At 40.9% G+C, this 19,938-nt stretch overlaps 1 protein-coding gene across 1 annotated transcript in view; it reads right to left on the reverse strand.

The window, feature by feature from the left end:
* Window positions 1-215: 215 nt before the first annotated feature.
* The window catches only part of PPM1L (protein phosphatase, Mg2+/Mn2+ dependent 1L), a 232,811-nt gene continuing 213,088 nt past the window's right edge, over window positions 216-19,938 (reverse strand). The window contains exons 3-4 of the mRNA XM_018553979.1: window positions 12,100-12,261; window positions 216-832 (exon numbers count right to left, since the gene is read on the reverse strand). Coding sequence (XP_018409481.1) covers window positions 486-832; window positions 12,100-12,261 — 509 coding nt within the window. The 3' untranslated portion in view covers window positions 216-485. The remainder of the gene's footprint in view (window positions 833-12,099; window positions 12,262-19,938) is intronic.

Below are 19,938 nucleotides of genomic sequence, written 5' to 3' on the forward strand. Positions count from 1 at the left end.
CTAGGGCAGCAGCTGAAAATTGAATGTGCATGTCGAATGTACACAGGAGTGAAAAGGACCTTATCAAGAGGGGTTCTCTTTGAATAGTTTACCTGCTGCTTAGAATTTATAAACAGAATGTTAACTACTTGCTTGGCACATTCAATGGAAACATACATGTGATTTTCTGGATCCAGTATATTGTGATGCAAAGCAAACAAAAAAAAGGTTAAGTCTTAAGGGGGTAACACTTCTTTTTAATACAGAGAATTGCTTTTCAACCTTGTAACAATGTTGGATCTTATATGTACGTTTTATGTGTTCATAGTCTTACAGTGGATAGATATCTTAGCTGCATGAGTCCATGTTATGGTTTGGGACATTGATATGAGGCCATGAGACAACTTTAATAACATTTCCACATTTTTTCCTACTTAGATAAAATAAAATAGTTTGCCTTAAGTCCGTCTGTACATATGTATATATATATATAGATTGCAGACAATTCATTGTTCATCTGTTTTGCTGCTATTCCTGAACTTTACTACCATGACCGTTATGTTATCAGGGCATCCTCTGTAGAAGGATTGTAACACAATGCTTTTGGCTCCAAAGTGAGGTTCATCCAGGCGCTCCTTAATGAACCGGACAGCTTCTTCGTTGCTGAAAGCGTCCCACAGCCCATCAGACGCCAAGATCATGAATTCTGGCTGGAGCTTATCAAGGTCGAAGCTTAGGATATCGGGGTCTGATATAATGACATTTAAGTTCTTCAAAGGGTAATCCCCCAAAGAACGGGACATTGCCAAAATCCCTTGAACTCGCCAAGATCCATTGAAACTAATGAAGCCACCTGCACAACAGAAGAAAAAATGGAAAATTGGTCAACAAAAAATGAAGCTACACAATTTCATGTATATTATGTGTTTCTTGTGTTGTTATTACTGTGTTTACTCTCCTATACAGTATTATTAACCTGACCTACTCTGTTCATTGGAATTAATGGGAGGTGATGAAGGGGTGCTATCATCTGAAAGAAGTGAGCATTCTCTTATAGGAAGTAGGAACAGTTTTATAATTCTTTGCCAGGAATTGGGTGTGTAATAAGGCAATTCTCTCCCCAGCCTAATCCTCTCTCTCTCATGTATTTTGTTTTAAAAGGTGCAGCTGTCAACAAATGAGAAGGGAGAACACAGGACAGGACTGGGAGGCGCAACACTGTTTTGGGCAGTGCTGGTTCTGCCCCTTAAAGAAATATAGTGAAAATTAAAATGTTCTTTTCTCTTATGGTTGAATGTTCCTTGTCTATTGTTTTAGGCTATCTTCTGTTTAGGTTGAATCTTCTAAGGCTATTGTTTTAGGCTATTTTCTCTTCTGGTCTAATGTTCTCAGACTATTTTCTATTGGGATCGAATGTTCTTAGGGTATTAGGCAATGTTACATTTGCCTTGCAATAGCCAACCTAAATATCAGAAAATAATATTTTGCACATATTAAAATGACACGGGTCATTTTTGCGTCTTTTGCTGCATTCGTTTTCTTTTGTTAAGGCTAACCACATTTTCTGCAAGTACAGAAAAATACCTGCTGATACTTTTTTTTATAAATAGACACCAAAGTTTTGCAAGTATGAATGCATTGAACACCTATAATTTACAATTTCAGAGTGCTTTCATTAAAGAAAAAATGTAGTTCTGTTTTTATACAGATGCTCACCTACTTATCGTCTACAGGAAGAGAGAAAGGTCATTCTCGTGCATGTGCTTACAGTTTTCAAAATCAGTGTTCAAAATCACCAGTATGGAGTTCTGCTTTTACTGTAGTCACGTGATCAGCATGTGCTGTAATAGAGAATACTACACTCCTGGCAACCCTCAAGAATCATAGCATTCTGTGAATGTATCTCACTTAAAAAAATAAACTCTCTGTAAAGTAATCTAAAAGGCCAACTCCAGCTAAAACACTTTTATTTTGGATAGTGAGACTATAAGGTTGATTTACTAAAGGCAAAAGTCAGCACAGCTTCACCTCATTCACTAAGCTAAGGGAAACTTTGCAAAGTGAACAGCCTACTAGCCTTTAGTAAATCAACCCCCTAAGAGTCAGGTTATTTTACTACTGTGACCCCACTGGGGAGAAATCCCATGACAAACGGGGAATACATGAGGAGTAGGGTTGTCACTGGGACAGGAAGGCACAAAAAGTGTTTTTGCTGTTGTCTTTGTCTGCAACAGAACAGGAAGAGAGTGGAAAAAGAGCACAGATGTAACTAAACTTGACAGAGCTTCTAACCATTTCCTATCAAAACAAAACAGAAGGTTTAGTTGGATTTGAACTTTAAAAAATCTAAAACACATTTCGAGGATCTTAGCAAACTTTATTGCAGATCCATACCTCCTATTCTATACATAGAAAGAAAAACGACTTCTGTGCACTTTTTAAAAAGGTGGCAATATCATTGCTGATTGGGGTACAGCATGTGTCAGTGCTGAATTAGGAACTAGTATCCCTTTAGATACATAGTTCGCTCATGCATCTCACTAAAGAAGAATCCGAATTCCTGTAATTTGACCTCAAGATCTGTGAAGGGTAATCTGTGAGCTAATTACAAAAACAAGGGGATTAGAAATCCTGACTACAAATTAAAGATAGTTGCCATGGTTGCAGGAAAGCAATTGCATTTTTTTGGCAGTTACAGAATACCTTGGCTGGAAAATAGAAGATAGATACAATTATAAAGAGCTAAAATAACAATTATTCATATTAGTTATCAGTTTTAGCAGAAGTGGATACACAAACACTTCCCTTTAGCTATTTTTACAGAAGGTATTCAATGGATAAAGCATTCTTGTACAGCCTACAGACATGGACAAATTTGTTGGTACCCATACATCTTATTGAAACAATGCTCCATTCCTCCTGAAAAGTGATGACATTAAAATGAATCCTCTCATGTATAACTTTTGCCTTTGGTATGTCATAAAGTAATGCAAAGAGTGAAAAGAGATAAATTACTGCTTATTCTTACAAAGATTTTTAAATGGCCTGGACAGGTTTGTTGGTACCCATAGAAGAGATTAAAAATAATTGGCGCATAGTGATATTTTCAACCGCTTTCTCGAATTAGCATTAATTCAATCTTGTAATCAGTCAGTAAGCCAATTTTAAATAGAGAAAAGCAGTAACACTGCCACTAAACATGGACCAGGGTAAACAATGGAGAGAGGTGTCTGAGGAAATCAGAAAGAGAATTAAATACCATCCTGTCAAAGGTAAAGGTAAAAGGCCATCTATAAGCAGCCTAATGTTCCTGTGACTACAGCTGCAAATATTATTAGGAAGTTTAGGATCTATAGGACTGGAGTCAACCTCCCTGAACATGACTGCAGGAGGAAAATGGACCCCAGATTGAACAGAAGGATGGTGGGAATGGTAGACAAAAAGCCAAGGAAAATCTTCAAAGAAAAGAGATTCAAACTGAATTGCAAGGTCAAGGTACATCAATGTCTGATTGCACCATCTGTCACTTTTTTCAGCAACAGTGGACTTAAAGGAAGAAGACCCAGGAGGACACAGCTGGTGAAAGAAAAACATAAAAATGTCAGACTAGAATTTGCTAAAATGCATATTGACAAGCCACAATGCTTCTGAGAGAAAGTCATTTTGACAGATGAGACAAAACTGGAGTCACATCAAAAAAGAACACTGTACCTACTGTAAAACATGGAGGAGGATTAGTTATGTTTTGGGACTACTCTGCAGGGAGCAAAACAAAATCTCAAGACTATTAAAAAACTCTGACTGCCCAGTGTCAGGAAACTTGGTCTCAATTCCAGGTAGTGGGTCCTTGAACACAATAATGACCCAAAACACACAGCTACAAGCACCCAGGAATAGCTCAGGACAAAACATTGGACTATTCTGAAGTTGCCTTCTATGAGTCCTATCAGATATCTATGGAAAGAGATGAAACATACAATCTGGATAAGGCAGCTTTAAAACCTAAAACAGCTGGAGCAGTTTGTTCAAGTGGAGCAAACTACCTGTTGGCAGGTGCAGAAGTGTCATTGAGAGCTTCGGTAATCACTCATTTGCAGTGATTGCATACAAAGGTTGTGCAACAACATTTGGGTTAGGGTCCCCTACTATTTTTTTTGCACATATAATTTATTTGTCTAATATATTGTTGATTGCCTGATTTTTATTAAACATGGAATAAATACTGATAGATGCCAATTACTTTTTTCAGTTTTAAGTTATTTCAGAGAAAATTGTGGGTTCTGCTTTTTTTGTGGAAGGGTTCCAACAAATCTGTCCATGTGTGTGATTGTTGCTTCTGTACACAGTGGAGTAAGGAGTGCCGTTATTCAGATCACAATGCACTGTGCACAGGTGACTGACAAGTGTATAGAAGTTTCTGTTCAGTGAGCACATTTGTCAAAATGCAGACAGCAATCAGATTCTCATTTTAACTTTCAAACATGCACTAGGAAACAGGTTAGGTTGCTATTGGCAACAAAGCCAAAATATTCGACAATATATAAACATATCTAAACCCCAAAAGAAAAATGTAATATATTGCAGCTTAGCAGTCTTTAGATGTGATGGCTGCATTAGGTTTCTTTATTCCGGGACTTTTTTTCTTTTATTTGAAATCCTGCCAGTAACACACTACCAGGCCAATGCTCACTCACTGTACTAAATCTATTGAACAGTATTGTCACCCTAAGCTGCCATCCTGATAAGGACTACAAACACCACACCGTCTCCTAAGCTCTATTACATAAAGGGTCATTGCTTTGTAGTTTACAGAAAAGAGTTGGTAACATTGGTTGAGAATTCAGTTCAATGCACAGGAAGTTACAAGGACACACGATCAGCAGGCATTTTTCTGTACATGCAGAAAATTTGCTTAGCTTTAAAAAAGGAAACAAATGCAGCCACAACCTCAAAGGACTGGCAAGCTGCAATTTATTCCATTTTTATTCTTGGGTTTCTATATCTTTATTCCATTGATCTCAGTAAAACGTACATACCCATTGCTTCCTTATTTTTATACTCTCGTACAATGTGAGAAAAAGTATACGATAGCAAAAGGAATTTTAAAACTGTCCCAGTTCTACGGATCCAAAAGAAAGGCAAGTCCACCGAAACCTGATGTTTTAGTTGTTGTTAAATAATGCAGAATTCAGCCACCTATTTCTCTCATGGACCTAATGGCTGCTGTACGCGTTATTCTCAAAAGCGCGTACAGCAGCCAAACTAAACAACCAAATGTAGCGCAGTGGAATGAACATGCTCTGGCTCGGCCAGCCAACAAACAGCCAGAGAGAGGAGGATGGTCTGCCGAAGCAGACTGAAGCAGTGAATATGTTGTTAAAAGATAGATTTTTTTAAAAAAAAGCGTGTACTTCCCTCCCTAATTCATACCAAAAAGTGAGATCCCCCCTAACGTTCCTACCAGACCCTTAATCCAAGCAGCACACTGGCAGATCAGGAAAGGGGGGGGGCAAGGGAGCACCCCCTCTCCCTGTGCCATACCAGGACACACGGCGTCAACATGGGGAGGGCTCTTTCCCGACTTCCCACAACCCTGGCCTGGTGGTTGCGGGGGTCTGCGGGCAGAGAGGCTTATCTGCATCTGGGTGCCCCTTTCATAAAGTGGGTACCCAGATGCCGCCCCCCCCTTGTGAATGAGTAAGGGGTAATTGTTACCCCTTCTCATTCACCAAATAGTAAATAAAAAAGGAAATAAACAAACAAGACCATGAAAAAGTCCTTTATGTAAACAAAAAACACAAGCCCTTTATTTATGAAAAAAAACCGCATAAAAGGGTCCATCAATGTAACCCATCGTCAAACATGTCGCCCAGCGATGTAGATCCACGTCAATCACGATGGACGACCGGCGACTCGCCGAGCGAAAAAAATTCACACTGCCTTCCGACTCGTCCGATCCCGCTAAACTCACGCCACAAAATGACAGATCTGACCCAAATGTAAACAAATGGGTGGAGCGAATCATGACATCATGGCACCTGTTCCACTCATTTTTTTGCATTCCATTAGAACTGTCATGGAATGTAAACAAATGAGCGGAACAACTCCATGACATCACAACTCGCTCCGCCCAATTGCTTACAGTCGGGTCAGATCTGTCATTTTGCGGCAGGAGTTCGGTGGGATCGGACGAGTCTATGGGCGGTGGGAATCTTTTTTCTTTCAGCAAGTCGGCGGCCATCGTTCATTGTGACTGATGTGGATCTACATTGCTGGACGATGTTATTGACCTGTGGATTACATCGATTGACACTTTAAAAAAATAAAGTAATTGTCAAAAACTGTCTGTTTAAATAAAGGACTTTTTCACAGGGTTGCGTGTTTATTTACTATTTGGTGAATGAGTAGGGGTAACACCTACCCCTTACTCATTCACATTTGGGTGCCCCCTTTATGAAAGGGGGCAATCAGATGAAGACAAGCCCCCCTACCCACCGACCCCCACAACCACCTGGCTAGGGTTTTGGGAAAAAGCCCTTGTTCTCATCAACATGTTCGGGGGCTTGCCCCACCTTTCATGCTCTGCTGCTCAGATTAAAGGGTCTGGAATTTTAGGGGGAACCATCTTTCTTTTTTGTGTTTTGGGGTACCCCCTACATTCCTACCAGACCTTACAGGTCTGGTTTGACTTTTGAGGGGAACCCTACACTTTTTTAAATCTCTTTTTGGCCGTTGGGGGTCCCTTTAACCTTCCTACCAGACCTAAAGGGTATGCATTTGGGAGGGGACTACACGCTGTTTTGTTTTTTGTTTACAGGAATATGTTTTATTCTGCTTCACTAGATAGTGAACAGAATTACCAAACCGAATGATGAGCCGATTGTTCAGCTCTTCAACCCCTGCTGTTTCCTCCTTGGACAATAGGGATGAACAGCAGTGAATGAACTACCGAACGTATGCTTCTGCCATTCTAGATCCGAAGGTATGTGACGTGAGCCGAAGGCAGCTTATGGACGGCATGCAGCAATTTTTTTGCATCCGCACTGGACCGGAATGCAGCCAATGTTTTGGCACGCATCCAATCACACTGCGGGCGGGGGGTGTGGCTGTGGTGCCATTGACTTCAATGTACCACCACGCCCCCTCCCGCCCCAGACTTAAGGGGGGAGTTTAGTGTGTGATTACAGTTTGTTCCAGCAGCTACCGCTCTAGAATGCACCGTAATTGGTTTGAACTAGCCCTGAGGAAATGCTTCCTCCTCTTTGCTGCAGACTGATGTCATAATCTCAGCCTAGGCAAAGTCACTGAATTGCTTTTTAATAATAACAGGATTTCTGAAAAGTAATACTGTTACTATATATTGTAGCATGTCAAAAATGTATTCATTTATGACACTTCAATAAAATAAAAAATAAAAAAATGTAAACAGTGTGATGCTTTAAAACAGTGTAAAGACCCCCCTCTGCTGCCTGTACACACCGGACAGTAGAAAAAATGGTACATGCATGAATCTATAACCGGCCTTTATAGCAGGGCGCACATTGGGAAGGCTTACAACAATACATAACACAAAAATTCCCCAGCCTCAACCTGCCAGCCAGCCTGCAACCAAACAAGTAGCCCTGTCAACAGGGCTACTTGTTTGGTTTTTTAACACATACTGTTGACAGGGCTACTTGTTTGGTTGCAGGCTAGCTGGCAGGTTGAGGCTGGGGAATTTTTGTGTTTTGTACACACCGGACAGTAGCCTGCACAGAAAAGCACTGTAGATTAGTGTGAATTGGCCCTCAGCCTGGAACTGCCAATGCAGTTTCCATGGAAAGCAATGGAAGTAGCACATTAAAATGCATGTCAACATATGTCAATGTGCGTTTTCAATTAGTGCTGCAATGCACTTTGTACTGGATGTCAATGCGCATCGTAACACACTTTGTATTGGATGTCAACTCACATCGTGGTGAGTTTAGATGCTTTATGACGTGTTCACATGCATCTTATCACATGTGCTGAGATGAGATTTTTTATGCATTTATATTGATTTCATTAGAGAACACATCAAGCAAAGATGTGAGTCATTAACTTCTCTTTCTTATACAGCCCAAGCTATTGTTAACCGTAGCAGCTGCTGCCTGGTACTGAGTGAACTTAGATTTCCAAAATAAACTTTTTATGTATCCAATGCATCAGTGGCGTAACAACCGGGGGTGCGGGGGGGTCACTTGCCCCGGGCGCAGGACTGAGGGGGGAAATGCATGCATTATATCGAGGTGTGCAGTAGTATGCTATGGTTAAAGTAGGTTGGACATAGTCTTACAGGACATATTCATATTAGTTTCAGGTGTTTCCTGTACATATAGAACACACTCCAGCATACCAGCCAGGGAAGAGAGGACACCCACATGTATATATGCTAAGCAGTACTCCTATATGATGTTATTTACTTCTACATCTACTTTCCGCTTATGTTTTTTTCCCCCCATACAGAAATCCGACAAACAAAAGATTGAGTATTAGACTGAGCCGTATCCAAATGTTATGCTGATCACAGCACATTCCAGCAGTGCACACAAATCTTTGGGATGCTTCCTAAACCTACGGGGACTAATCCCAGGGAATAAATGAGAACATCACCTACACCAAACATCACAACGTGAATGCTGGTTATTAAAGTTTAGGTTTTCAGGTCATATCTAACTACATAGAATGTGTTCAGGATTTAATAGATTTCCAGTTTGTTTGCTCAGTTATTAGGTTTTGGGCAATAAGTAAGTTTTATGTGTTTACTAACATTCCACGTAAGCCTTCAATACAAGTGAACGCATAACGTGTAGAAAATGTTATCTTGTTCTTTTATTAGCAGCATACACATGGGAGTTTGGTGATAAACCTGTTGTTAGGGGGACTTGTAAAACGCTGACATCACATTGTGGGGAAATACTCTCATTAACACAACGCAACTTGCTTATTGATTTTATCATACTGCCGGACAGTTCAGAGGGGACGTTGTCATTTGGCAGTACCTGCTCTGGAGGGAGGCTAAGGGTGAGAAAAGTATAGCGTTCATTGATTCACTCGGCCCTTATCTAATAAAGCAAACATGCTTCATTTCTATGAACTTCTTTCCTTACGTTTGACATGCTCAATACTCTACACATATTCCAGTAAATACATACTGGGGAGACCCATACATTTCCAATATTTTATATTTAAAGTAGACGGAAGATTGAATGACATTTAGTTTGCTAAACACTGCGCATCATTATTAAAAGGAGAACTATGAGGTGAGTACTTTTCACTCATCCTCATAGTTGTAGCCAACCTGTGACAATGAAACTGTCACAGGTCGGCTCAGTAGATCGGGAGGTGAGCGAACACATACCGGCGTTCGCTCACTTCTTGATCCTGTCACGGCACAGAGCCGTGACTGGATTCCCCCGTCCCCGATCCTCCAGCTCTGACTGGCGGAACGGACGGGGGAGGGGATGGGTACAGCTGGCTCTGCCTCTAGATAGGCAGAGCCAGCTGTCACTCACACAGCTGGGCGGACCCAGACATAATTGTCGGGATCTGTTTCAGCTGCAGCATCTCAGTATACCGCGAGCTACAGCTGAGCTTAGGGTGACGGGAGGATGCTAGTTTGTGTCCTCCCGTTACCCTACGGAGAACTATGGGGAAAAGCCTTAAACCCATAGTTCTCCTTTAAATGTCATTTTAATAAAATACTTGTTTCACTGCTGACATCCTTCTGCAGGTTTCCTCGCAGCCATTTCCTGTCTCCATGCATATACTTCAGCAATGGCTGCGTGGTTCATCCCAGGACGGTTTTCCTGATGGTGATAACAGTCAACCATGCCTGCTTAATATGTGTTAAAATAGCCACTCCTTGATCATAGACATATGTGACAAGGTAGCAACACAGGCGCACTACTGAGAGACAGTGACTGAGCTTTGTTAACCTTTGCCAGAAATTGCCCACACAAGAACCTTTATGGTAGGATCACTAGGTGCAAAACAAAAGTGTAGATGTACAAATGACATGACTGAATTTAGCAGTGTCAGCATTAATTGACCAATAACTATGACTAATTTATATATATTAATAGTATACTGTATATATATATATACATATATAAAAATAATTTATTATATATTTTTTACTTTTTTTTAACTAACTTAAAGTAGAACTATGGGGTTAAGGCTTTTCCTTAGCGTCCTCCCGTCACCCTAGGCTCAGTATACCGCGAGCTGTAGCACTGAGATGCCGCAGCTGAAGCGGATCCCGACAATTGTGCCGGGATCCGCCTAGCTGTGTGACTGACAGTTGGCTCTTCCTATCTAGAGGCAGAGCCAGCTGTACCCGCCCCCGTCCGTTCCGCCAGTCAGCGCTGGTGGATTGGAGCGGTGAGGGGGGAATCCAGCCCCTCCCCTGTCACGACAGAGAGCCGTGACAGGATCGAGAGGTGAGTGAACGCCGGTATGTGTTGGCTCACCTCCCGATCTACTGAGCCGACCTGTGACAGTCTCATTGTCACAGGTCGCCTAGAACTATGAGGTGAGTGAAAAGCACTCACCTCATACTTCTCCTTTAATCTGACAATTACAGTGTTGAACAGATGAGCACTGACACCTTTAGGCTGCAGTGGCATCTTCAGTGACAGCTGCATGCCTATTTTTATTTTTTTTGCAGTGAAGCCATTCTCCATGTGACCTCAATGTCATAGCTGGCAAGGTTTCTAATCATTGGTGGGAGCCTACGTATCCCCAACACATGGCATCAAGAGATTAGTTGTTGGGTTTACATAAACTGTGACTAAAAATAATATATTTTAAAAATTGTACTTATTTATTTCTGAACATAAATAAAGAATACGAAATATGTACAAAACCAGAACACTTACTAAATTATTCCAGGCTGTCTAGACTCCTGTTTCTGGTGATCTACGGGTGTCAAGATTTTAGATAGTATTTGCCACAGAACTGGTCTATGTAAACTGACCATCTGCTCTTCCTCAGAAGGACACTATTTAATTATGCCAAAATTATGAATTAAAACTATTCTTACATTTAATATTGCTTGAAATTCCCTAAAATTTAGAGGAAGTTAAGTAGTGTCTGTTTGGCAAAGGAATCTAGTACAGCCCAGGAAAGAAGGATGGTCATTCACAAGCAGCATTTCCACATTTAGTTGGTCTGCAGTCAGACTGAAGAGGATGTTCATGAGGGGTGGCCATGGGTGTATATTTTAGTATTTAATGTCTCTAATTAAATCAGTATACTGAATTTTGGTCCACGGCTCATGAAGCTGAACTTTAATATGTTTTAGCAGTTGTGTCATTGCTTTCAATAAACGAATAGCAGAATCAAGTCATTTACATAGCAATAACTGCTTTCTGTTAGATATACAGTAGGTGAAAAGAAAAGCAGATAATCAGATTGGAGAACAGATAACGGTTTTCTTTTTGATTTGTAATAATAATATAAAAAGACTTGCCCCCTCCTCTCGGCTGCCAGCTGTACTTATATAAAGGAGACATGAACAATAGTGGTGCCAGCTGTTCCTAGTTTTCATAATTCAGCTGTTGACTTTGCTGTATATAACACGGAAATGAATCAATGTTTTTGTATAAGGAGCAAATAATTGTGTAATAACACAAAATTAAATGTGGTAGCTTACAGTTTTAACTTTTGAATTATAGTATCAGTATTTTGCGTGATACACGTAAAAACCTCTTGGACTGGTCACAGTTCAAACCGTTTCAACCCTTGTTCCTTTACCACCTTCCACTAATTGCACTAACCGGTCTGAGCTGCCTGATGTATATAATTAAGCTGGATATACACATGTACATTTTCTTCGTTCAACCTGCGAGTTAAACAAAGAAAATATAACAGATTCCTCCAACGCTTACCAGCGTTTATAGATGAATACCCCACTGTTTCTATTCCGCTGTCAGTCTAAAATATATAAACTGAAGAAGCTATGCTCCATCATAATCCATCCAACATATTAAGATATCCTTTAACATGTGCTTAGTAAAGTGTATATCTTCCTGGACAGCCTGCAGCGGAGAGTGAAAGTTTAAGCATATATATAATCTATCAAGACAGACGGCATCTTACCAGCTCTTTTAATCCGCTTTCTTTCCTTTAGCTGATATGGTTTGTGATCATGTGATAAGGGAATAGCATTTCCATCCTTGTCACACAAGACTCCGCGTGAATCCCCAACATTTGCAACCGTGAGCTCCTTGTCGGACAGCAAGGCAATTAGGCATGTAGTACCTGTAACAATAAGAATCACATTTTTTAGAAAAAAATATTCGTAATTGTAACAGTTTTAGTTTGTCACAATGTGGCCGTTTATCATGTAAGATATAAAGAGACTAACTGAGCATGTTACTGGGTAACCTGGTTCTTTCTATGGTGCTTTCTCTACACATAAACACATTCCTTGCTGCTTGTTTGTAACTTTGGCCTTCCATATTGCAGAACATGGCAGTGACGTGCTGTGCCTTCTGTGCTGGGTGAGGCACCCCCAAGCCCGTCTAAGCTCCGCCCTGTCCTGCCGAGACTGCGCCCCATCCAGCCAAAGCTCCGCCCGTCCTGCCCCAGCTCGGTAACCAAGCTGTGTGGGGAGGAGGAAGGGAGGAGCCAGGGAGGAGCCTCCCTGTCCCTCACTTGCTCGTCACTGCTGAGGCATCAAGATTGATGGTCTCAGTAGGTTTTTTTTTTCTTTTTTTTGATTGGACAGCTTGGACCAATGGCACTTTACCATTAGTCCAAGCCATCCAGAGCTCATGCCTCTAACACAGAGTAGAGGCTGTGACAGCTCTTGCCTCGCCAAGTTAGGTTACGCAAGCAGTGGGGAAGCCCGCTGCTGTGTAACCTAACTACCTGCCAAAAGCCGGATACAGCACTGCCTGTAATTAACAGGCAGCGCTCCGTCCATGAGAGGTTACACAGCGAGGAGTCTTTCGCTGCTGTGTAACCTGTAACAAGCCGCACTGAATGTAGAAAAAGCTGTCGTCTTCAGACTTGAAGCTGACACCTTTTTTCTTCATAATACTAGGTGAGGCTCTGCCTCACCTGACCACACGTCCCTGGAGCATGGGAACATATGCCCCTAACATATTTATGTTTCCTTTTTGAGAGAAAACTTTACTTAAAAAAGACTTCAGTTACTTCATGAACTATGTACTGTAAATAGAATGCTTCAGTAAAATCTCAACATTATGTAGCAGTACTTAACCTTTTAAATGGTACAGACAGATCTGTTACTGTAGTAAGTGTCATTCAATTTCAGTAGTTTTTAATAATATGAATTACGTAACTTTATATGCTTGAACATGTAAACTAATTACTAATCCTGGGGCAGATCAATAAAGGTGTATTTGTCTTTTTACCATGCAGATGTCTAACTTCCACTGAAGCCAGAGTTCTAAAAAAGTCTTAAAATTGTCAAGAAGTAGTGGAAACAAAAGAGCTATTTCATACTTTTGTGTGATGAATAAACCACAACTTCCTGGCTTCTTCTGCCATCTTGATGAGTGCCAGAGGACACATTGTGTAATAGTGTCTCACCCATAATACATACACTAGCCGAAAAAAAAGTCCCCACCTGGATTCAGCTAAGTAAATAGGTAAGAGCCTCCATTGGATAATTACTGCATTGATGAATATGTTTCATTTGGCAACAAGTTCTTTAACCCTAACTGTTGCAATAGGTAGCTTCTAATTTCTTAAACAACCATGTCAGAAGACATTTCCTGTGGTCATGGAAAAGATGTAACTCTGTTTTAGAAGGGTGCAATAAGCAGAAAAAACAAATAAGGAGATTGCGGAAACTACTAAAATTAGGTGAAGAACTGTCCAACGCATTATTAAAACCTGGAAGGATAGTGGTGAACCATCATCTCTGAGGAAGTAATGTGGTTCGAAAAAATTCTTGCGTGATCATGATCGAAGGTTAATTAAACATTTTGTAAAATTAAATCATAAAAAAACGGTAGAACTCATGGCTATGTTTAATGGTGAAAGTGAAACCATTTCCACACATACAATGCGAAGAGTACTCAAGGAATTGGGACTAAACAGCTGTGTAGTCCTAAGAAAACCACTCATCATTAGTGAGGCTGATTGAAAAAACAGGCTTCAAATTGCTAAGGAGCATAAAGATCGGACTCTGGAGCAATGGAAACAGGCCATGTGGTCTGATGAGTCCAGATTTACCCTGCTCCAGAGTGATGGACGCAAGGGTAAGAAGAGAAGTGAAAGTGATGCACCCATAATGCTTAGTGCCTACTGTAGAAGCCTGTGGGGGCAATGCTATGATATGGGGTTGCTTGAGGTGGTGAGGTCTAGATTCAGAAATATTGTGTTCCCAAAAAATGAGGTCAGCTGCCTGCTTGAATATACTGAACAACAAGGTTTTTCCACAAATGGATTTTTCTCTTCCCCGATGGCACGGAAATATTCCAAGATGACAATGCCAGGATTCATTTGGCTCAAATTGTGAAAGAGCAGTTCAGGGAGCATAAGACATTATTTTCACACATGCCAATCCACCAGAGTCCAGACCTTAACCCATCTTTGGGATGAAGACTTTTCGCAGTGGTCTGACTCTCCCATCATCACTACAAGATCTTGGTGAAAAATGTATGCAACTCTGGACAGAGAGAAATGTTGGGACATTGCATAAGCGTATTGAAATGATACCATGGTGAATACATGGTGATATCAAACCTAAAGGGGAGCCAACAAAATAGCATGTGACTATTTTTGGCCAGGCAGTCTATATATATTAGGTCACCTGAGCGAATGAAAACACAATTTAAACCAAATTTATTTATAGTAGCTGTACCTTCAGTTTGAAGCAATACAGACAAGAAAACAAACTGATACAACTTACACAGGCCCTCTGCAGAAATTGTGCGCTAACTCCCAAGATAAGTCTCAGAAGCGAAGTGTAACAGATTTTAGCTTGTTTAGTACCCGACACCAGTAAATGCCAACTCATAATGACCAGAGGCACCTACTCATTTACTCTGTCCTATGGGATTTTACTGCTTATCTAATTCCTTACGCTTCAGTGGGTCTTGGGCGAATATCAATAGCTGCTGGCCTAGATAAGAAGTAAAGAGAAACACTTAGTGACTCAGAAGAAGCCCGAGGCGGCAGCAAGACACAGACAGAACAATGAACATTAGTAGAAATATGGGTCACTAAAATATACTAGTACACAAGCTATTATGTGCTGCTTGTGGGGTGTACAAAGAGATATAAAACACAGTAAAATGCCTTGGGTGGCATGAAATATGATTCTAAGACCATCCACATTGTTTATTTTGGACAGTAGGAGAATGGGGAATCTCCTATTAATAATTTACACCCTGTCCCTTTGTTGTGATGGCCCTGCCCCTTGCAGCTGTCGATCCAGATCATTTGGAAGCCGCACATTGTGTCTGCATCAGTAAATCATGCCCGCTGCACATGGCCTCCTGGCAGCCCTATGACAATAATCTCTTACTAACTCTTTATTTAACAGATGATCGTTTACCCTAGTGCCAAACAGCCACACATTTTTATCCAGCACAAAAGGAAACACCTCTCATGGACTGTAGAGTGAATGTGAGAGGAAACCTGCAGACGCTGCATCTGCTCATGTTCAGTAACTAATTGTTTCTATATGCCATAAACTATTCTCCAAGGAGATCAAGCGGGAGCACATATGCTTGGCCTGAGTTCTGTACTCAGTTCAGTTTTGGATATGACAACACCAGAACATCTGAGTTTGCTTCGGATAAGTAATCGAGCCCTTAGGCAGACAAACCACTGTTTACAATGGCTGGTTCATAAAGTAAACAAATTCAAATGGAGGCAAATAAAGGGGTTGTCCTAATTTGAGTTATTCTGACCTAATTCTCTTTCTATAACGCTTCACATTCAATAACATGGACTTCATACATATTACTTTCATACATATGAATTCCATAAATATTACTTGCAACAATCAAATCAATGTAGTTGTTTTCTTCCTTTATTATGGGCAGGACTAAAAAGTAACATTTAAAAATATGTTTTCTTTTTTATTAGGTAAATATTGTATAATGGTATATTGTATTTTGTAGCCAGAAGATGGAGCTCTTGGCTCTTTTTCATTTATCTCTTTATAGCCTGTTGAAAAAAGCCAGGAAAGACTTCAATAGCTCAAGTTGAAATTTACACACATAACTGAATTACTTTTTTGTTATGTTCAGCCTAAAGTTACAGTCAAACAATGAAGTCTCAAGAGATATAAAACTACATTTAAAAACTTATAGACCTAGTGAAGAAGAATTCCTTCTTCACATAAGTACCTGGCTTTTTTTCCTCCCACTGACTAGCAACATGCTGTAGCTCAAGGCCACTTGACCATGGTAATAAAGATGGCCACTCGGCCTGGCTGCTAATGACAACTTTCAAGCTAGTGCTAATATTTCATAATTACCAGCAACTAGAAGTAGGGGGACTTACAAGGTTTGCATTTTCAGATAGAGAGGTTACAGTCTGAAGGTTTAGGCACCAGAGTGATTAGCACAGGCGGAGTGGGGAGCTTTGGGATTTATTTTTGTGACATTTGTTTATTTTATACTATTATGTTAATGGAAGGCGTAACATGAGTGGTAATAAGATCGTAGTATATTTATAATCATTTTATATTTTCCTGTTACCCTAACCCTTACATTCACCTTCCTTGTAACCCCTGCACCAACCCTCTGTTACTTTAATAATAACCCTCACACTAACCATAATTTATTGGTATCCATATGTTTACATATTCAGCTCTCCAGCTTCAGGATCCACTACACTGAAACCAATCCTTCCTATGGCATGAGAAATCAGGGCCCCGATTCCAGGATCTACTCACAGGTCACATTAAGTATTCTGATATTCCCTAGTGGATGTGGCTGTGAAAGCTATTCAGCTTTCTCATTCTCATCCATGGACTTTATAGCACTTGGCTTCTGCTGAAGTACGACAGAAACCTTCAGTATATGTGCAGCTGCTGCCTCTGCTGAAGGTCTGGCAGAAGGCTCAATTCACCAAGCATAACAATCATTGCCATAATGATCATTATTTCCAGCAATGAAAGCTAAAAATAGCAGTCACACTGCTGGAAATAATGATTGTTATGGCAAAAAACACATGCATTATAGATTGGTGATTTGAGCCTATAGCCTGTTATTGTAGAGTACACTTCTGGGAGGAAGAGAAATGCCTGTCAAGTGACAGGTCCAGGATACAGCCATAGGGTTGTATATGCTAGCATTTAGGCCCTGGAACCCTTCCTTTTGATCTGTAAAGGAGATATTTTTCTAAATTAAAATACTCCAACTACGAACTGCAGGAGCCAATTTGATTGGATACAACCTGAATACACTGTTTAGGCAAATACCTATCAATAGTGTCCTTATTCTACTTAGTGGGGTAGTGGGGGGATCAAAGTGGGTGTGCCGAGTGCTACTACGCCCGTGGCGTAGCCACCCCACTGCTCCATCATCATCGCTCCACCACGGGGTAAGTAGTACTTGGCACCCACACTTTGATCCCCCTCCTCACCACCACCACCACAAAGCAGCGGCACATCACCTCATAACACCTGGCGGCAGGGATTTTTTCCAATCTGCCGTCACGGCTCAGGCTGGCCAGCTGAGTCCGTCCTTCACCGATGCATACTAAGGATCCCACTTTCTAAAGTAACAGCTGCAAGGATTGCCCTCCGCCTAACATCTTCTGATTGACCTGGCATTACCCACACCCAAGAATGCTGCGGAAAACTTTTCTCACACAGCTATGATCATCGTTCCATTCTTCAACAGTGATCCCATAGTCCAGCTACCATTCCATAGTGAATGAAAAAAACTTTTCCCACATAGATGTGATCATCATTCTGCTTCTCCAATAGGAGTGACTCTTTTTCTTTACTATACCCATCACTAACATTCCAATTTATCAACCAGACTTTCTTTGGGTAGTAGCGCTCCTTTGTTGTTTTTTGTTGTTCACCAGAGGCTTTACCCCTGTGATGGAAGGTGGTATCTGAGGCTTTACCCCTGTGATGGAAGGTGTTATCTGGGGCTTTACCCCTGTGATGGAAGGTGTTATCTGAGGCTTTACCCTGTGATGGAAGGTGGTATCTGAGGCTTTACCTCTGTGATGGAAGGTGTTATATGGGGCTTTACGCCTGTGATGGAAGGTGTTATCTGGGGGTTTACCCCTGTGATGGAAGGTGTTATCTGGGGCTTTACCCCTGTGATGGAAGGTGGTATCTGAGGCTTTACCCCTGTGATGGAAGGTGTTATATGGGGTTTTACCCCTGTGATGGAAGGTGTTATCTGTGGTTTTACCCCTGTGATGGAAGGTGGTATCTGAGGCTTTACCCCTCTGATGGAAGGTGTTATCTGAGGTTTTACCCCTGTGATGGAACGTGTTATCTGGGGCTTTACCCCTCTGATTGAAGGTATTATCTGGGGTTTAAACCCTGAAATGAAAGACCTTGTCTGTGGCTTTTTTTCTGTAATGAAAGACATAAATAGTGGCATTGCTGCTGTGATGGAAGGTGATATCTGTGGCTTTATCTCTGCAAGGAAAAGCATTATCTGCTGCTTTACCCCAGTAACTGATTGCTTTATGTTTGGTTTTACCCACATGGCTGCTGATGTTCTGTTTGGCTTTACTCGACAGTTGCCCATAATAACCAGTTTTTGTTTACAATTAGAGCACACTACTGGAGGATTGATTCTAGTTCCTATTGGTTGCAGTACTGACATTTCAACTCACCTTGATTTTTCATCTGTCTACTGGATTTTTATCCTCTTTTCCCTACAGACCAAGTCACCCAATACCTTTGGAGTGGAAGGTTGAGTCACTAATAGAATAGTGGATAGATGAAAAATGTCACTGTTGTAGCCCTCCCTCAATACTTGTGTAGGAAGGGTCTAAGCGACAGGGTGGTGGTGAATGTTTAGCGGAGGCAAAAGAGGGAGAGAGAAGGAAAAAAGAAGAGGGGAGAAAGAAGTATAGAGGGAATTAAGAGGGACAGGCTATATTATCATGTCTGGTAAGTCATGAGGGAGTTGGCACTGCCTACAAATGGAAGTACTCCTTCAATTGCAGAGATCATACGGAAGGTGATACCTATCAATGGATGAGATTTAATCTGTTGTGGAATGGACAAACCGATCGAACGTAAGCACTGAAGAGGAATAATAGAGCAGGCTTGTTCCATTTGTACTCTACATTTTGTCAACATGTGTCTGCGCCATTGCAGAACTCTGGTAATATGAGTGGTGGAGTAGCACAAAAGTGGATCAGGCAACATGAAAGACCTTGAATGTTACAGTTGGATCTGATATGACAGACACATGGTTTCTGAAGTAAGAACAAAAATCTAACCTCGGATGAAGGGGAAAGCAGACAGCCCTGTCTTATCTCCTGCCTTTGGAAAGTAGCCTGAAGTCGCTTTGTTTTATTTATTGGTTTAAGAATGATAGGAGTGCATAACGTCAATCCAAATACGCACGGTTTTAACCAAGCCTATGAAGTTGATGTGACTTTTGGAGACCACTTAATCCACTCTAATGAAAACCTTTTTGGCACATGTCCATAATAGGATAGTCGGTGTCAAATCTGTATACAACACGTATCTCTCTGAAGTTATACAACCTGTGGTGGCACTATATTCATGACCTTTTTGTGTTTCCCCACATTTTGAACCATGTTTGGGACATCTCTGCAGAATTTCTCCTGGTATGAATACTTTCTGAATATATCTGGGGACATCTTTTCAAAAGGATGTATTCTGTGCGGGCCTTCCAATTTTCTGTTTTTTTATATGGTGGTCTCAATTTTCTTTTTTAATTTTTTGAGTTTTTCATGTGTTTGTAAATACCTGAAGAAGCTTTTTTCAATGCATTATAT

The sequence above is a fragment of the Nanorana parkeri genome, unplaced genomic scaffold, assembly GCF_000935625.1.
Source record: "Nanorana parkeri isolate BGI_ZX_2015 unplaced genomic scaffold, ASM93562v1 scaffold136, whole genome shotgun sequence".
NCBI classification, from domain to species: Eukaryota; Metazoa; Chordata; class Amphibia; order Anura; family Dicroglossidae; genus Nanorana; species Nanorana parkeri.